Below are 19941 nucleotides of genomic sequence, written 5' to 3' on the forward strand. Positions count from 1 at the left end.
GGGAGACATCAGAAAGGGAGATATTACAAAGAGAGGTATCACAAAGGGAGGTATCACAAAGGGAGGTATAACAAAGGGGGTATCACAGCGGGAGGTATCACACTGGGGGGGTAGCACAAAGGGATACATCACAAATGGAGGTATCACAATATGAGGTATCACAGTGGGAGGTATCTCAAAGGGGGTATCGCAAAGAGAGGTATCACAAAGGGAGCTATTACAAAGGGGGTATCACAAAGGGAGCTATTACAAAAGGGAATGTCATATTGGGAGGTATAACAAAGGAGGCATCACAAAACAAGACATTACAAAAGAAGCTATCACAAAAGGAGACGTCATATTGGGAGGTATTACAAAGGGAGCTATCACAAAGGGAGATGTCATATTGGGATGTAATACAAAGGGAAGCATCACAAAGCGAGACATTACAAAGGGAGCTATCACAAAGGGAGACGTCATATTGGGAGGTATTACAAGGGAGGCATCACAAAACAAGACATTACAAAGGGGGCTATCACAAAAGGAGACATCATATTGGAAGGTATTACAGGGGGAAGCATCACAAAGCAAGACATCACAAAGGGAGCTATCACAAAGGGAGACGTCATATTGGGAGGTAATACAAGGGAGGCATCACAAAGGGATACATCACAAGAAATCATCAAAAGGGAGATATCACTAATTGAGGCACTACAAATTGAGACATCACAAAGAGAGGTGTTACAAAGGAAGACATCATCAAGGAAATAAGATACACAGTGAACTGATGTCAGAGGTGAGATCTCTGCAAGTCACTATATTGCCACCAGACATGATTCCTCTTCCAGTCACAGTAAACTGATATCAGACATGACACCTCTGCTAGTCACCATGTACTCACACCAGACATGATTCCTCTTGCAGTCACAGTAAACTGATATCAGACATGACACCTTTGTTGGTCACCGTGTATTCACACCAGGCATGATTCCTCTTCCAGTCAAAATAATCTGATATCAGACGCAACATCTCTGGTAGTCACCATATGCTCACCCCAGGCATGATTCCTCTTCCATTCACTGTAAACTGATATCAGACATGACACCTCTGCTAGTCACCATATACTCACACCAGGCATGATTGCTCTTCCAGTCACAGTAAACTGATATCAGACATGACACCTCTGCTAGTCACCATATAATCACACCAGGCGTGATTCCTCTTCCAGTCACAGTAAACTGATATCAGACATGACACCTCTGCTAGTCACCATATACTCACGCCAGACATGATTGCTCTTCCAGTCACATTAAACTGACACCAAACATTAGAACCCATCTAGTTTCAGTAAGCTGACACCACACATTACACCCCGCCAGTCAGATTATACTGACACCCAGACATAATATCCCAACCAGTCATAGTTTACTGACATGCCAGCCAGTCTCAGTAAACTTACACTAGAGATGACACCCCATCCAGTCACACCACATTGACATCCAGACATGACACCTCACCCAGTCACAGTATACTGACATTGAGATATGGCACCTCACCCAGTCACAGTATACTGACATCCAGACAGAACACCTCACCCAGTCACAGTATACTGACATTCAGATATGACACCTCACCCAGTCACAGTATACTGACATCCAGACATGGCACCTCAACCAGTCACAGTATACTAACATCTAGACATGGCACCTCACCCAGTCACAGTATACTGACATCCAGACAGAACACCTCACCCAGTCACAGTATACTGACATTCAGATATGACACCTCACCCAGTCACAGTATACTGACATCCAGACATGGCACCTCACCCAGTCACAGTATACTAACATCTAGACATGGCACCTCACCCAGTCACAGTATACTGACATCCAGACAGAACACCTCACCCAGTCACAGTATACTGACATTCAGATATGACACCTCACCCAGTCACAGTATACTGACATCCAGACATGGCACCTCACCCAGTCACAGTATACTGACATCCAGACAGAACACCTCACCCAGTCACAGTATACTGACATTCAGATATGACACCTCACCCAGTCACAGTATACTGACATCCAGACAGAACACCTCACCCAGTCACAGTATACTGACATTCAGATATGACATCCTACCAAGTCTCAGTATTTGATTTATTTGATTGATGGTAGGAGAAAACCGGGGAGAGGCCGGGGAAACCCACGACTATCCGCAAGTTGTTGGCAGGCCTTTCCACGTACAGCCGGAGAGGAAGCCAGCATAAGCTGGACTTGGATTCACAGCGACCGCATTGGTGAGAGGCTCCTTGGTCAGTCCACTGCGTTAGCACCAGGCTCTGTACACCAGACACCAGACTTAACATTCCATCTAGTCATAGTATACTAAAACCAGACATGACATTTCACTCAGTCGCATACATTGAACCCAGTCACAGTATACTGACACCAGAAGTGACCTTTTCAGACACTGTAAGCTGGCGCCAAAAGCACGACTACAATCGGTACAAATATCTCACCATGTTTCGGAAATATGCCGGAGACTAAATCCAGATATTACCAGATAAATACATAAGTTTATACGGTGTTGTGTTCTGTGTATATGAACTGTAAACATTGAAAAGAAACGTTCGCAACAAATATTGATTTATTAACCTTACACCCCGAATTGCACAGAGAACAGTGCTGTCCAAGGGTGAGAAACAGAAAGTTGTCATAAAGCTGCCCTCCTACCAAGGCGTAGAGGCAGAGTAACTATAAAAAAGCCTCCCGTGGTTAGTTTTAGAGGGAGACCATCAGAATGTTGTGCATAGAACACACAATATAGCTATATAAAGGCTTATGAAAACAACAAAAGCACGTTGCAAGCCGACACCACCCGACTTTGACTGACTCCATGCAGCTCGTGCGGACAGGCCAAGACCCGTTGGCAGCCTAAGTCCTCCAGATCCCAGGGTAAACGCGTATCGTAACACAGCCCTTTGTTAAGGCATAATCGCCGAGCGAACAAGCTGAATGTCCTATGTAAAGTCTTGTCCTTCACCACACAAGACTAGTTTAACTTGTAATAGCAGAGTAGCTCTGTGTAGTAATGACACACACTTCCACGGGTTAACAGTTATACGTCAGCGCAACAGGTGCTCTCTCTCATTCAAGGTTTAGTCTGCAAAAAGCTACAAGGCTGTTCAGAATGCTGTAGGATTGCTGAAACATTTTACGACACGGGATTGACGTATATGTGTGCATGCCCTGCGGACTGTGATCCAGCTGGTTTGTTAGTATATGAAATGTTGCATATACGCTCGTAGTGGTAAAGGAAGCGCTGTTATGATTTAGAGAAGGCGCCGGAAGTATCAACTCTAGTACCACTTATTGTGGGCATTTACCGGAAGAGAAAACAACAACACATCGCCAAAATGACCACGAAGTTGGAGAAAATTAAGACGTTCTTTTCAGAGGGTAAGTGTATCCAAACTGTTGATCATGTTAATATTCTCCCCTATATAGATATAATAAACAGTGGTTTCCACCTAAACTGGACAAGCCATTGGTTAATGAGGTCACTGGTTCGAATCCAGGTCTCGGTGCTTTGACTGCGACATGGCAAAAACGCTTGTATCACCTGACGAAAGCCATGGTGTGGGAACTTGTAAAGTGGAGAAGAGGATCAATGACAGAGCACCGTCCAATGGTTTACAACTCCCGTCCAATGGTTTTACAACTCCCGTCCAATGGTTTACAACACCCTGCCAATGGTTTACAACTCCCGCCCAATAGTTAACAACTCCCGTCCAATGGTTTACAACTCCCGTCCAATGGTTTGCAGCTCCCGTCCAATGGTTTACAGCTCCCGTCCAATGGTTTACAGCTCCCGCCCAATAGTTAACAACTCCCGTCCAATGGTTTACAACTCCCGTCCAATGGTTTGCAACTTCCTGCCAATGGTTTACAGCTCCCGTCCAATGGTTTACAACTCCCTGCCAATGGTTTACAACTTCTGTCCAATGGTTTACAACTCCCGTCCAATGGTTTGGAACTTCCTGCCAATGGTTTACAGCTCCCGTCCAATGGTTTACAACTTCCGTCCAATGGTTTACAGCTCCCGTCCAATGGTTTACAACTCCCGTCCAATGGTTTACAGCTCCCGTCCAATGGTTTACAACTCCCTGCCAATGGTTTACAACTCCCGTCCAATGGTTTTACAACTCCCGTCCAATGGTTTACAACTCCCGTCCAATGGTTTACAACTCCCGTCCAATGGTTTACAACTCCCGTCCAATGGTTTACAGCTCCCGTCCAATGGTTTACAGCTCCCGCCCAATTGTTTACAACACCCTGCCAATGGTTTACAACTCCCGTCCAATGGTTTACAACTCCCGTCCAATGGTTTACAACTCCCGTCCAATGGTTTACAGCTCCCGGCCAACAGTTTCCTTCAGCTGAGCTCGGTTTCCTCCAGTCCCGGCCAATGGTTTCCTTCAGCTGCGCTCGGTTTTCTCCAGATACACCTTTTAGCCACAGTATGATTTTGATATTGCCGATGTGGAAGGCATGAAGCCCTGATCAGTGAATGACTTAACCTATTATAAACCTGACCGACGTCGTATAAGTGGACTGTTTTGTTGTACAACGGAAAGGTTGCTGTCAAGGCTGCTGTGTACAGTTGTCGGTTATAGGTTGATACAGTATTGTGGTAATAAGACACCAGCAAATAATTGTGCGTACCAGCCAATTGTGCACAAACAAGGACGTGAATCAGCGCTATACGAATCTGTAAAAGCCGTTGTTAGAGAGTAAAATACATTTTTTGTGGATTATTTTACTTTGTTTATATAATGAGTCTGATATCACCTAGACAGGGTTTAAACTCGCAGATTTAATTGGCCCTTGAGGATTTTCTTGCAGGTGATTAAAATAGGTAGAAAGTGAAACAGACTAAGTTGTGTGACAATCGATGTAATGTCAAATATTTACATATTTGTGGTTTTATCTTTAGAACCCCTTATTGAAAGCAGGCAGATTTTTGTCTCCTGACTTTTCAAAAGTTATTTGTTTCCTCATTCCTCATTGGTGGATCGCGTATCACGTGGGCTGTGTATCAACGTTGCATCAAGGCGACCAGCTGTGGTTGTCATTGTATAGAAACATATCGATTTTAATAAAAGCTGGACTAACTAAAGACGAATGAGGCTGGGATTCATATGATGTTAGAAGTCTTGCATGTGGATCTAAGAGGGGCTGTACATATGCCTGTCTGGGTGTCTGGGTGGCAGTACATGTGATGGGATAACAGTTCTGAATCTACTCTGCCGATGCCTTGTAAATTTTGATGCTCTCAGTACGGATTGCGAATTGCTAATTTCCCTGTTATTGTGTTTAAAATGTATCCAAACCAGGACTGAAGGTTTTGGATACGGTATATCCTGGAAAAATCTCGTCTTCATATTCAGGTAAGTATTAAGTGGTTAGCAGCGGATTTGAGGTCCTTACTGGCTGTCACATGTCGGCCAAAACATGTACCTAGCGAGATGAAATGGCAACGTGCGAGATGAAATGGCATCGTGCGAGATGAAATGGCATCGTGCGAGATGAAATGGCATCGTGCAGATTCTATTCTGTTGATCCCTGCCAAAACCTAATTATTGTCGTTATAAGTAAAATATGCTGTACTACAGCGTAAAACAACTGGACAAATAAATAGAGTAGAATCGTGTCAAAATGAGACAACTGCCATAGAAACAAAGTCTTTGTAAAGACGTGCTAGCCTGGTACAATGTTTGAACAGTACTCGGTTTCCTCCTGGTAGTGTTTCCACACAGACCAGACTGTACACGGGAGATTATAACTGTATATACTTACCACTGCGTTTTACACTACAATTATAACTGTATACACTTACCACTGCGTTTTACACTACAATACAGAGCCATGGAATCATGCCTACAGCTATATCTATTTAGCAGTTTTCAGGTTTCTACTCTAAAAAATTGGATCTGTTAGTTACAGAAAGTTGACTGCTGTCTGAGTGATAACAGAATGTTATTATTACGTAATACTGTTACATTCAACAGAACATTCTGTTAGTCTAGTATAATCTTTATGCTGAATTAATGTAATAGGTGTGTTATATTCAACAGAACATTCTGTTAGTCTAATAGAATCTTTATGCTGAATTAATGTAATAGGTGTGTTATATTCAACAGAACATTCTGTTAGTCTAATAGAATCTTTATGCTGAATTAATGTAATAGGTGTGTTATATTTAACAGAACAATGTTTTGCGTTAGGAGAATACTTTCTAGTACCACTCAGGCAACAAACTTTCTAGTAAAATTAAGAGATTAATTTTTTGAGGTGCTCCTGTTTCTTTGTAATTCCTAGGTATGAGATATTGTTTAGTTTAGAACTTTTTAAAAGTTAAGACAGGTTTTGTTTTGTTTTGCGCATTTGACTGTTTAGCCATAAGCTGTCTACAGTTTGTTAGTTGCCCACTTTGTCGAATATCCTTGAAGCCTTCCTGTACGCACACAATAACGAATAGCTCAGTGAGATAACTGACAAACCACAAGTCTGCAGACAGCACTGTCTGACATGATAGATGGCGGGCCACGTCAATATCTCTGAATGCTGTGTTGACATGCCCGTCATCGTGTCAGCAAGATCGATTTTATGTGCACATAGAGCTAAGAGGAAAACTACGTCTGTAGTAAATCGAGTGAAAAGATTTAATAGTGTACAGAGAATTGAAGAAAATCGAAGTTTGTTTTCAGGTATAGCATAAATAGTACGAGGCTAATGCTGTAGGTATAGCTGTTCTTTGCATGTTCAGTGTCAATATAGGGTACTGCGTCAGTCATCATAGGGCCTGCCTGTTAGGTACATGTTGTGGTTACGACTCGTCTGATAGATATACCATATTTCACCTGAATTTTAAAAAAAAAAATTGTTTAGAAGGTGAGATATCCTATTGAAAAAACGTAAGTTCAGTCCCAAGTCATATTTTCTGACCTTTATTTTCCTATACAATGCCATCTCTAGGCGAATTTGGGGGGGGGGGGGGGGGGAATATAATAATTTGCGCTTTGTCTCACAAAATATGATTTTGTTCACTTTCATACTACTTGTAGCATAGGACTACTTGACGATTTGCTGTATAAGACTGACACGCACCGCCGCACATGATAATCGACAGTGCGAGTCAGGTTTTACCGCGGAGTGCTCTGTCAGTCAGCGCTAGTTGAAAACGTCACACACCGCTCTATGTAGATTGAACATGTAGTTCGATGTGACTCCGACCTCAGTTTTATGTATGGATGCACACAGCTTGCACTAACAACAGTGTTTTGTTATGATATAAAGATGGCAGAATGAGCTTATTTTCTTAAAACCTGGACCGAATACATGTCCCCTCAAACAGACTAATTGCTGTAGAAATGTACCGTACTGTTGTGTCCAGTAGTTCCGCAGATCAGTTCTGCGTGAAACAGAAAGGAAGTAACACCGAGAATGGAAGTCACGGTCGTCAAACTATGCTTTGGCGCCTACTTATGTTTGTGTCATCATCAGGAAAATACGTGGTGTAAATATGACGGCACAAACACTGTAGCCGAAATATAGATTGACAGATAGAACTTCAATACTCGCAGTTACTGTTCTTCTATTTTTGTACTGTTCCTGTGGTTTACAATTACTCGTGAGTTTCGAAACCCAGAGAGGCTTCTGTCATCCGTCAGCAACAGGATCTGGCCTGTGCACTCTGTGTCTTAAATAAGTATATTAATGCTGCTGTTTTGAAAATGACACCGACTAACATGAATCAGTCAGGCGTTTATTCATCTTCCAATTACGGTGACGATTTTGACATGACATATAGGTTAGTTTCCCTATATTACTTCCGCCCTGTTGAACACAGGTTAAAGTTGCCAACAGATGGAAATGCAGGGACCGTGTTTAATCAATACCAAGGCCTGTACTGTTATGTTCAGCACTCATGTACAGAGGACTTGCATACATACATAAGTAACACAAGAAATCCAACACGGATAGGTCAAACTGAACCAGAATTCCAATTTTATATTAACAAGTCCATATGTATCGCTATCACACCATTTAGTTTTGATCTTTATTCTCCCAGCATGCAATTGACCAGTTGGTGACTAATGAGATGGTGACTTCAGCCTGATCATAAGCTACATAATGGATGTTGTTAAATATGTGACAGGCAACTTCTAAATAAATGAGTGGATACGTGGCGATATTATCGCATAGTGGACGGAAAGCGATAGGCTTAATCGCGAATCGAGTCATACAATGTATGTAAGACCTAAACACTACATGTACCTCACTTGGCGCTCAGCATAAAGGGACTACACCAAGTACACAAAAAATATGTGTTTCGTTTTTAAACACATTTCTGTTACAGTTTAAAAATATGTCCTGGTGTTTATTCCAAAAAGTCTATGTTTAATAACTTAAGGGATATGTTATATTAAACAAATAGTGCAGTAAGCCTGATTTTGCGTTTATATTAAGTATTAAAATATATAACAGAAATGTGTTTTAAATGAAACACTTACTTTAAGTGTATAGATGTACCGGTCGGTCAGTATAATATGACTGGATGAATTGTGGCAGGTGCATGGTGTCTGATGTCTTCGACATACCATTCCAGTGAGGCAGCACTATAAACAATAGGTTTGACGTGCTGCTAAGATGTGACGGAAATAATGTGAAAGGCGACGTTAAACCCCAATCAATCAAAGAAGCAAACAAAGGCTATCGCAATCCATAGTGAAAACATATACGTCACCATGGCAATGGACTTATCAGTGTGTTGCAACCGCTTTGTGAAACGATCATTATGAAAATGAAATATGAACAAGATGTGTGCCACAAAACCTCACCACGAAGTACATGTATAGCAATGGCGTGTTGTTGTTGTAGTTGCGGACGCTATAGGCCGGAAGTTCAAGATGGGTAACGTGTTTGGAGATCCAGCTTTATCAGCCTTTCAACAGAAGAAACTGTTACACGAATTTCACACTTTTTTCGGTGAGTATGCTATTACTATTTTGTTACCGTATCACCATGCTGCTGTACAATCTATTTTTTACGTGGACAGTTAGGATTCTAACTGTTTTCTGGACCCAGTTGTATTAGCTGACGCACACCGGAACAAGTGACCGGTCAATACGACGTAGTGGCGACATAGTAAGAAATTGTGAAACTTCCCAAGAACTCCATGATGTAACCAAAAATATGCTGACCTTTCTTTGCATTTTTGATTTAACATTTGGGTGACCTTTTCTCGAAGAAAAGGCAAGAAATGGTTGAACACAATGCAGTGGCATTATTATAAGAAATTGTTAACTTCCCAAACAATTCATGAAAGTTCAGGATATAACCAAAAATTGTTTAGTCTTTCTTTACAATTTCATTTAACATTTGGGTGACATTTTCTCTTAGGAAAATGGTTAACATTTAGTTTCTAAAAGAAGAATTTATCTTGTAATCCTTATCAAAAAGAACAAAAAACGGAAAAATCAGAATTGGTTGCGCTTTCAATGATTGTCCAGAATTGCTTGACTCCATTTTCTAAACCGTTCAAGTCAGTAATGATCGGGACTAAAAGTCAACACTTATTTTATTTCTGCCTGTACAGATCTGAATAAAGATGGTACATTAGAATGGAAAGATTTCGACCTGGCTCGAAAGGTACGTACATTTTTTGTTCTCTCTTAAACTGAAGATGTTTACTAAACCTACCAGCAAATAGTAGTATATGCTGTATGAATGTGCTCTGTAGTATAACATATAAACTGACCTCATGGCTATATGACTGAACAAATGTCGACGCGGCATTGAGTCATAATCATTCATTTTGCCATATATTGACCCAAAATAACAGTTTGCTCGGTTTACCGAAGAAAAAGTGTTTAATTCTAAATACACCCTCCCCAAGAGAAAAATAACAACAAATCCGTATTGCAAGTACAAAAATAATCATGCCTACCTGTGTACAGGTAGACATTGGGTCTAGTCTGCTACAGGAACAAAGCGTTGGGATATGAAAGAAAAATCACATTTGAAGCGAGGTTAAGCCTCAGCCAAACAACCAAACACAATTTCGATCGGCCTTACGCTGCAGTAATATAAAAGCATAATGAGTCATATCAAACCGGTGACAACAGTCTGAAGTAAAGCCCAAGTCAAACAAACAAACACAATTTCAGTCTGCCTTACGCAACAGTAAGATAAAGCATAATGAGTGATATCAAACCGATGACAACAGTTTGAAGTAAAGCCCAAGTCAAACAAACAAACACAATTTCAGTCTGCCTTACGCTACAGTAAGATAAAGCATAATGAGTCATATCAAACCGGTGACAACAGTTTGAAGTAAAGCCCAAGTCAAACAAGCAAACACAATTTCAGTCTGCCTTACGCTACAGTAAGATAAAGCGTAATGAGTGATATCAAACCGGTGACAACAGTCTGAAGTAAAGCCCAAGTCAAACAAGCAAACACAATTTCAGTCTGCCTTACGCTACAGTAAGATAGGCCTAAAGCATAATGAGTGATATCAAACCGGTGACAACTGTTTGAAGTAAAGCCCAAGTCAAACAAGCAAACACAATTTCAGTCTGCCTTACGCTACAGTAAGATAAAGTATAATGAGTGATATCAAACCGGTGACAACAGTCTGAAGTAAAGCCCAAGTCAAACAAGCAAACACAATTTCAATCTGCCTTACGCTACAGTATGATAAAGTATAATGAGTGATATCAAACCGGTGACAACAGTCTGAAGTAAAGCCCAAGTCAAACAAGCAAGCACAATTTCGATCTGCTTTAAGTACAGTTATACAAAAGCATAATGAGTAATACCAGAGCGGTAACAACAGTGTTAACTACAGCCGTCAAAATGTAACAACCAGCTTCAAGAGGAAATGATTTTTGCACAGTTTTCATAGCAATGTCGTTGTGTTTTTCTCCGTAGCAAGTGTGTGAGATGAGCGGCTGGCCCGTGGGATCTCAGCGCTACACAGACACCCAGAGCCTGTTTATAGAGCTGTGGCGGAGGTTACAGGACGACGGGGACAGTGATTGTGACGGGAAAATAACATGTGAGGAATGGGTAAGTCAGGGATTGTGACGGGAAAATAACATGTGAGGAATGGGTAAGGCAGGGATTGTGACGGGAAAATAACATGTGAGGAATGGGTAAGTCAGGGATTGTGACGGGAAAATAACATGTGAGGAATGGGTAAGTCAGTGATTGTGACGGGAAAATAACATGTGAGGAATGGGTAAATCAGGGATTGTGACGGAAAAAATAACATGTGAGGAGAAGGTGAGTTAGGGACTGTGATGGGAAAATATCATGCGAGGAATAGGTAAGTTAGGGACAGTTACGGGAAAAGAAGATGTAAGAAATGGGTAAGTTAGGGACTGTGACAGAGAACATTACATGTGAGGAATGAGCAAGTTAAGGAATGTGACGGGAAAAAACGTGTGAGGAATGGGTAAGTTGGGGACTGTGACGGGAAAATCACATGTGAGAAACGGGTGAGTTAGGGACTGTGACGGCAAAATAACATGTGAGGAATGGGTCATTTGGGGACTTTGACGGGAAAATAACATGTGAGGAGTAGGTGAGTGAGGGGCCGTGGCGGAGAAAATAAGATGTGAGCAGTGGTTAAGTTAGTGACTGTTATGGGAAAATAACATGTGAGGAACGGGTAATTTAGGGAATGTGAGGGAGAAAATAAGATGTGAGGAATGGGTAAGTTAGGAGCTGTGACATGAAAATAACATGTGAGGAATGGGTAAGTCAGGCACCATGACGGGAAAATGACGTGTGACGAAAGGGTAATTTAGGGACTGTGACGAAGATAATAACGTGCGAGGAAGAGGTAAGTTAGGGGGTAAGTTAGGCACCGTGACGGGAAATTGACGTGTGAGGAATGGGTAATTTAGGGACTGTGACGGGAAAATAACATGTGAGGAATGGGTAAGTTGGGGACTGTGACGAAGATAATAACGTGCGAGGAAGAGGTAAGTTAGGGGGTAAGTTAGGCACCGTGACTGGAAAATGACGTGTGGGGAATGGGTAAGTTAGGGACTGTGACGGGAAAATAACATGTGAGGAATGGGTAAGTTGGGGACTGTGACGAAGATAATAACGTGCGAGGAAGAGGTAAGTTAGGGGGTAAGTTAGGTACCGTGACTGGAAATTGACGTGTGAGGAATGGGTAATTTAGGGACTGTGACGGGAAAATAACATGTGAGGAATGGGTAAGTTAGGGACTGTGACGAAGATAATAACATGCGAGGAAGAGGTAAGTTAGGGGGTAAGTTAGGCACCGTGACTGGAAATTGACGTGTGAGGAATGGGTAATTTAGGGACTGTGACGGGAAAATAACATGTGAGGAATGGGTAAGTTAGGGACTGTGACGAAGATAATAACATGCGAGGAAGAGGTAAGTTAGGGGGTAAGTTAGGCACCGTGACTGGAAAATGACGTGTGGGGAATGGGTAAGTTAGGGACTGTAACGGGAAAATAACATGTGAGGAATGGGTAAGTTGGGGACTGTGACGAAGATAATAACGTGCGAGGAAGAGGTAAGTTAGGGGGTAAGTTAGGCACCGTGACTGGAAAATGACGTGTGGGGAATGGGTAAGTTAGGGACTGTAACGGGAAAATAACATGTGAGGAACGGGTAATTTAGGGACTGTGACGAAGATAATAACGTGCGAGGAAGAGGTAAGTTAGGGGGTAAGTTAGGCACCATGACGGGAAATTGACGTGTGAGGAATGGGTAATTTAGGGACTGTGACGGGAAAATAACATGTGAGGAATGGGTAAGTTGGGGACTGTGACGAAGATAATAACGTGCGAGGAAGAGGTAAGTTAGGGGGTAAGTTAGGTACCGTGACTGGAAAATGACGTGTGGGGAATGGGTAAGTTAGGGACTGTAACGGGAAAATAACATGTGAGGAATGGGTAAGTTAGGGACTGTGACGAAGATAATAACGTGCGAGGAAGAGGTAAGTTAGGGGGTAAGTTAGGCACCGTGAAGGGAAAATGACGTGTGGGGAATGGGTAAGTTAGGGACTGTAACGGGAAAATAACATGTGAGGAATCAGTAAGCTAGGGACTGTGACAGAGAAAATTCAGTTGCAATTAGTTTATGTTGTGTGAGGTAGGAATGATATGTTATATAAAATCGACGATATGGTGGACACAGTAGTGATATATTATTGTAGTGATGTTAATGTACTGATAAATTGATGCGAAGTAGTTCTGAGTGAGATAGCTTGGTCAGATGTTCATTATACTGTCATATGATTATAGACGAAATGATCATTAACGGCTACTACTCGCTTAAATAAAGAGGCTTGTTAACTTTTATATTCTCAGTTAAAAATGTGGGAGAAATTCAACGCAAACAGCGAGAAGGAAGATAAGAAGGATGCTAAAGATAAAGTCTCGGAAGAGGAGACAACTCTGCGTATACCGGAGTGGCTGGAGAGATATATTGAGTACAAATTCAACTTACTGGACAGAGCGGGTAAGTGGGTCTGTCAGCGAATGAATAGAAGGAATGGTCGAGTGGATGTACTGAGTATGTCTATATATTCAAATTACCAGACAGAAATGGTAAGTGTGTGTTATTCATGTGTGGATTAGGGGATTGGATTGGACACACAGGTCGGTGTATGGATGAACGTGTGGATGGACAAACGGATTAGTGAATGGATATATAAAAGTGGGCATCAATGAATGGATGAAGGGGTTTGTGGACAAAGGAATTAGTGAATGGATAGATATGGATATGTTGGATAGTTGGCATTAGTGAATGGATGAACAAGTGTGTGGATAAAGGAATTAGTGACTGGATATATAAAAGTGGGCATCAGTGAATGGATGAACGGGTGTGTGGACAAAGGAATTGGCGAACGGATAGATAAATGTAGGCATCAGTGAATGGATGAACGGGTGTGTGGATAAAGGAATTAGTGGTTGGATAGAAAAATGTGGGCATCAGTAAATGGATGAACGGGTGTGTGGATAGAGGAATTAATGATTGGGTAGATAAATGTGGGCATCAGTAAATGGATGAACGGTTGTGTGGATAAAGGAATTAGTGACTGGATAGATAAAAGTGGGCATCAGTGAATGGAGGAAGGGGTGTGTGGATAAAGGAATTAGTGACTGGATAGATAAAAGTGGGCATCAGTGAATGAATGAACGGGTGTGTGGATAAAGGAATTAGTGACTGGATAGATAAAAGTGGGCATCAGTAAATGGATGAACGGGTGTGTGGATAAAGAAATTAGTGAATGGATGGATAAAAGTGGGCAGCAGTGAATGGAGGAAGGGGTGTGTAGATAAAGGAATTAGTGAATGGATAGATAAAAGTGGGCATCAGTGAATGGATAAACAGGTGTGTGGATAAAGGAATTTGTGACTGGATAGATAAAAATGGGCATCAGTGAATGAAGGAAGGGGTGTGTGAATAAAGGAATAAGTGAATGGATAGATAAAAGTGGGCATCAGCGAATGGATGAACGGGGGTGTGGATAGAGGAATTAGTGAATGGATGAACGGTTGTGTGGATAAAGGATTTAGTAAATGGATAGATAAAAACAGGCATCAGTGAGTGGATGAACGGGTGTGTGGATAGAGGAATTAGTATAAAGTTGGGCATCAGTGAATGGATGAACGGGTGTGTGGACAAAGGAATTGGCGAACGGATAGATAAATGTAGGCATCAGTGAATGGATGAACGGGTGTGTGGATAAAGGAATTAGTGGTTGGATAGAAAAATGTGGGCATCAGTAAATGGATGAACGGGTGTGTGGATAGAGGAATTAATGATTGGGTAGATAAATGTGGGCATCAGTAAATGGATGAACGGTTGTGTGGATAGAGGAATTAGTGACTGGATAGATAAAAGTGGGCAACAGTGAATGGAGGAAGGGGTGTGTGGATAAAGGAATTAGTGACTGGATAGATACAATTTGGCATCAGTAAATGGATGAACGGGTGTGTGGATAAAGGAATTAGTGACTGGATAGATAAAAGTGGGCATCAGTGAATGGATGAACGGGGGTGTGGATAAAGGAATTTGTGACTGGATAGATAAAAGTGGGCATCAGTGAATGGATGAACGGGGGTGTGGATAAAGGAATTTGTGACTGGATAGATAAAAGTGGGCATCAGTGAATGAAGGAAGGGGTGTGTGGATAAAGGAATTAATGACTGGATAGATAAAAGTGGGCATCGGTTAATGGATGAACGGGTGTGTGGATAGAGGAATTAGTGAATGGATGAACGGTTGTGTGGATAAAGTAATTAGTTACTGGATAGATAAAAGTGGGCATCAGTGAATGGAGGAAGGGGTGTGTGGATAAAGGAATTAGTGACTGGATAGATAAAAGTGGGCATCAGTGAATGGATGAACGGGTGTGTGGATAAAGGGATTAGTGACTGGAGAGATAAAAGTGGGCATCAGTAAATGGATGAACGGGGGTGTGGATAAAGGAATTTGTGACTGCATAGATAAAAGTGGGCATCATTGAATGAAGGAAGGGGTGTGTGGATGAAGGAATTAATGACTGGATAGATAAACGTGGGCATCAGTGAATGGATGAACGGGTGTGAGGATAGAGGAATTAGTGAATGGATGAACGGTTGTGTGGATAAAGGATTTAGTAAATGGACAGATAAAAATAGGCATCAGTGAGTGGATGAACGGGTGTGTGGATAGACGAATAAGTATAAAGTTGGGCATCAGTGAATGGATGAACGGGTGTGTGGACAAAGGAATTGGCGAACGGATAGATAAATGTAGGCATCAGTGAATGGATGAACGGGTGTGTGGATAAAGGAATTAGTGGTTGGATAGAAAAATGTGGGCATCATTAAATGGATGAACGGGTGTGTGGATAGAGGAATTTATGATTGGGTAGATAAATGTGGGCATCAGTGAATGGATGAACGGGTGTGTGGATAGAGGAATTAGTGACTGGATAGCTAAAAGTGGGCCTCAGTGAATGGATGAACGGGTGTGTGGACGAGGGAATTAGTGAATGGATAGATAAAATTGGGCATTAGTGAATGGATGAATAGGCGTATCGATATAGGAATTAGTGAATGGATAGATAAAAGTGGGCATTAGTGAATGGATGAACGGGTGTGTAAATAAAGAAATTGGTGAATCGATATATAAAATTGGGCATTAGTGAATGGATGAACAGGTGTGTGGATAGACGAATTAGTGAATCCATAGATAAAATTGGGCATCAGTGAATGGATAAATGGGCGTGTGGATAAAGAAATTAGTGACTGGATAGATAAAAGTGGGCATCAGTGAATGGATGAACAGGTGTGTGGATAAAGGAATTAGTGACTGGATAGATAAAAGTTGGCATCAGTGAATGGATGAACGGGTGTGTGGATAAAGTAATTAGTGACGGGATAGATAAAAGTGGGAATGAATGAATGGATGAACGGGTGTGTGGATAAAGTAAATAGAAAATGGATAGATAAAAGATGTAGTTGGTTGGGGGTGGGGAGGTAGTTGGGTAGGGTGTGGAAGAGTAGGGACGATGGTCGTCACAGGGCCGTGTTCCGCTTTATCCACCGATACATAGGACTGTCGTTTTGGAGTACAATAACATCCACGTTGTGTTCAGCCTTAACAGCATGGTAAATGAAGGACCAGTGAAAAAGAAAGCATAAATGAAGGAAGAATGATTAAGTTGTGGAATTTATTTATTCCATTATTGTTTTATATCGTACTAAAGAATATTTCACCTATTTGACGGCGGTCAGCATTTTGAAGGCAGGAAACTCACGACCATCCGCATGGCCTTAAATGGTGGAGAAAAGAATGTATACATGGACTAAGTCGTGACTAAGTGAAGCAAACCCCAGAAGAATATAAACAATAATACGATAGCATATATGGTTGATGGCGAAGAGGTACAGAATGAGGGCATGAAAAGAGGATAACAGAATCTAATGTAGTAAATATACCAGTGAACAGTAGAGATATTACGCTGTGTATGATCTAAGAGTAAGACAGGATACAATGGATAAATGTAGGTGTCATTAAATGTTACCAGTGACTACGTGTAATACAAACGTGCTAATGAATGGTTTGTAAATCTCAGTAACAGATATATTCCGTCAACAAGGCATATAAGCTGACTGCGATGGCAGAGTAGTGTACAGCGTCATCCCTCTAAACAAGAGTTCCGGGCTTCAACGTGAAATCGGGTTATGTAACAAAGACAATCACAGTTACCAGACTTAATACTGGGATCATTTAGTGCACAGCAGAAGACTGTAGGCCGATGTCTGACCCACCCACAGCTGTACAAGTAGTTTTTTGAAGTAAAATGTCAGTTTTAAAATAAAAGTCAGTTAAAAATTAAAATACTTTTGAAATGTGAAAGTCTACCAATTTTAAAATAAGCTTTCAGGTTTCACCTTTGAAACAATAATTGACCAATTTTGAAAAAATTCTGAGAATTGGTTTGAAGTAAGTTCCACCGTTGAAAAACAAAGTTAACCAATTTTTATTTCAGAAGTGGGATATATTACAAAATTGGCCAAGATTTATTTAAAAAGATTTGTTATTTTATTTTAAAACTGGTGGTAATTTCAAAAATTATTTTGTTTAGGTGTTTCATTTAATTTAAATTAATTTATGTGTAAATTAATGTTGATTTTTGTCTTTCGGCGGATTGTCACATAGACGCGGACGAATTTGATCTATATATTAATCTTGATTTTTTCCTTCAGCGGATGGTCACATAGACGTTGACGAATTTGAATACGTCATTTCAAATTTTGGAGTTCCCGCTAAAGATGCCCGATCTGCCTTTTTAATGTTTTCCCAGGTCAGTATTAGGAAAGACCAACTTTCGCAGCGCAGGGTTAGTGATAGAGGCCTACTCGTTGTAGGCTGTGCATTGTTATTATGTGCCAAATCGACACTGGTATAAGTCACAGCTGATTGAGGTTTGTGTAAGCGGATTAAGTCGAGTTCGAACCCTGATCTCATTAATCCGGAAACGACATTATGTTTGGAGTGTTCCCATGTGGGAGTTCGAATCCAGATCTCGCCTAACCGACGGCTACCATTGTTCCAATGATGGAGCTCTCTATCTATAAACGTGATAGCCATCATTTAAATGAAATTTATTTATTTCTTTTGTTAAGTGAAATGTTAAAGGAGCTAGATACTATACTTCGATGAGACCAGTTATATCCACATTTACTGCCAAAAATTTAGCTCAGGAAGGAGACAGTTCATATCTCCATCAAAGTGTCGTTCATTTGTGTCATGTGACATTCTTATTTTGGCGAATCACTAACCAAGATGTTCAATCGAAAACTCGATTGAAGTTTGTTTTTTTGTTAAGTCACATTCACTGTCTTTTCCTGTGCGAAAATTCGAAGGCCCACGTCAAAAAAGATGTATGCACTTACAAGTTCATGAACTATGTCTGTCCGCTTCATTTTCCAGGGCAACCAGAAAAAAGTGGACCGAAAATATTTTCGTGAGCTCACGGCCGAATTCTTTCGGTCAGATGATCCTAGTTCTTTGGGAAATTTCATAACGGGGAAGTTGGAATTTTCGTGATGACAACGAAAGTTGTGACGTTGCAATTCATTTCGCCGAGGCTGTAACGTGTACTGACGCTTACTTCGTGACGTTTTTCTCACCTTTCCTAATTTGATATGCACGTGCATCTCGGAATTACAGGACAGCCACAGTTTCGAATTTTCCCTTTCCATGTGCTGGATTGTATGGCTAACTACCTGATCAGATCCACGTGGCGAATACGCTTTCGGGACGAGGTTATTGGTTTGCGTTGTAGATTTACCCTGTGAACTTCTGTAACTTTGACATTAAATAAATCGTTTGGTAAACATGAAATATAACATGTACATATGGCTGGATTATGGTGTTGTTTGTGTCGCAATTCAAACACCAAAATTATTGTGTGAACTAGTTTAATCTATTCCTGTCTGAAGCCCTTTTTATGCAGAGTAATCACGGTAAATTACGGTAGCCTGACGACGTAACCATATGGGTCACTTGGCTCTAAGTGTGCTTCATGAAGAGGACACCAGGTCTGCCCGGTGTCATCAGAGGTGTCATCGGCGGTATCACCAGAGGTGTCATCGGCATCCAGAGTCGGATGGTCCTGGGTTTCCACCGGGCTCTGCCTGGCCGCCGTGGTATAAGTGAAATATTTTTGAGTACGGCGTAAAACACCAAACCAATAAATGAATAAATCAAATCATCCTGGCCTATATGTAAATACTTGACACCACTGCGCGCATTGCATGCAGCAGTACGTCGCCCTGAAATCTGTCGCTGTTTTTCAGGGGTCATAAGCCTGCCGATAACTCCAGGTTATCTGATTACCTACGATCAGGTACAGGTTTACAAGCGTTCTAATAGACAGGGTTTTATTCTGCTGGAGGCTTACGTTTGTTCTTATAGAGCTCCTTAGACTGACCTGTGACGAATTCAGTGAGCTCCTGCTTAACTGGAGCCCATCCGTTTGATTGGATCCTTAGTACCAATCAAATATGTCGTTCTAATGCACAGATGCGCGTGTACATGTATATAGGAGCGATTTCTGCCACCTACTGTAAACAGATTTCCAGGGGCGTAAATCAAAGACTATGGACAGTGAGACAATCATTTCTCGAAGAACATCAAAGCTGTGAATAAAACACCAAAACAAAACGTTTAGGTCAGAGTTCGTGCAATTTTGCTGGATGTCCAGCGGCAAAAAAGTGGTGATTCAAATAGAGGTGCTGAAAACAACGCTTATTGGGTCCATCGTGTAGCCAATTAGTGTGGTCTACATGTAACGCCTGTGGGTTTTCAATGAGGCTATGGGCTGTATCTGATGGGCTCTAATC

At 41.4% G+C, this 19941-nt stretch overlaps 1 protein-coding gene across 1 annotated transcript; it reads left to right on the top strand.

The window, feature by feature from the left end:
- Positions 1 to 5211: 5211 nt before the first annotated feature.
- On the top strand, positions 5212 to 18957 carry LOC135463123 (calexcitin-2-like). Its single transcript, XM_064740444.1, has 7 exons — positions 5212 to 5431; positions 8925 to 9032; positions 9643 to 9695; positions 10980 to 11117; positions 13405 to 13555; positions 17800 to 17897; positions 18527 to 18957. The coding sequence occupies exons 2-7, from the start codon at positions 8954 to 8956 to the stop codon at positions 18641 to 18643; spliced, it is 636 nt and encodes a 211-aa protein (XP_064596514.1). The 5' UTR covers positions 5212 to 5431; positions 8925 to 8953; the 3' UTR covers positions 18644 to 18957.
- The last annotated feature ends 984 nt before the right edge of the window (positions 18958 to 19941 follow it).

The sequence above is a fragment of the Liolophura sinensis genome, chromosome 2 (genome assembly GCF_032854445.1).
Source record: "Liolophura sinensis isolate JHLJ2023 chromosome 2, CUHK_Ljap_v2, whole genome shotgun sequence".
Classification (NCBI taxonomy): Eukaryota; Metazoa; Mollusca; class Polyplacophora; order Chitonida; family Chitonidae; genus Liolophura; species Liolophura sinensis.

Coding starts and splice junctions, on each gene's coding strand:
- LOC135463123 (XM_064740444.1), top strand. CDS start 8,954: ATGGGTAACGTGTTTGGAGATCCAGCTTTATCAGCCTTTCAACAGAAG. Junction 9,696..10,979: donor ATTTCGACCTGGCTCGAAAG/GTACGTACATTT, acceptor TTTTCTCCGTAG/CAAGTGTGTGAGATGAGCGG. Junction 13,556..17,799: donor CAACTTACTGGACAGAGCGG/GTAAGTGGGTCT, acceptor TTTTTCCTTCAG/CGGATGGTCACATAGACGTT.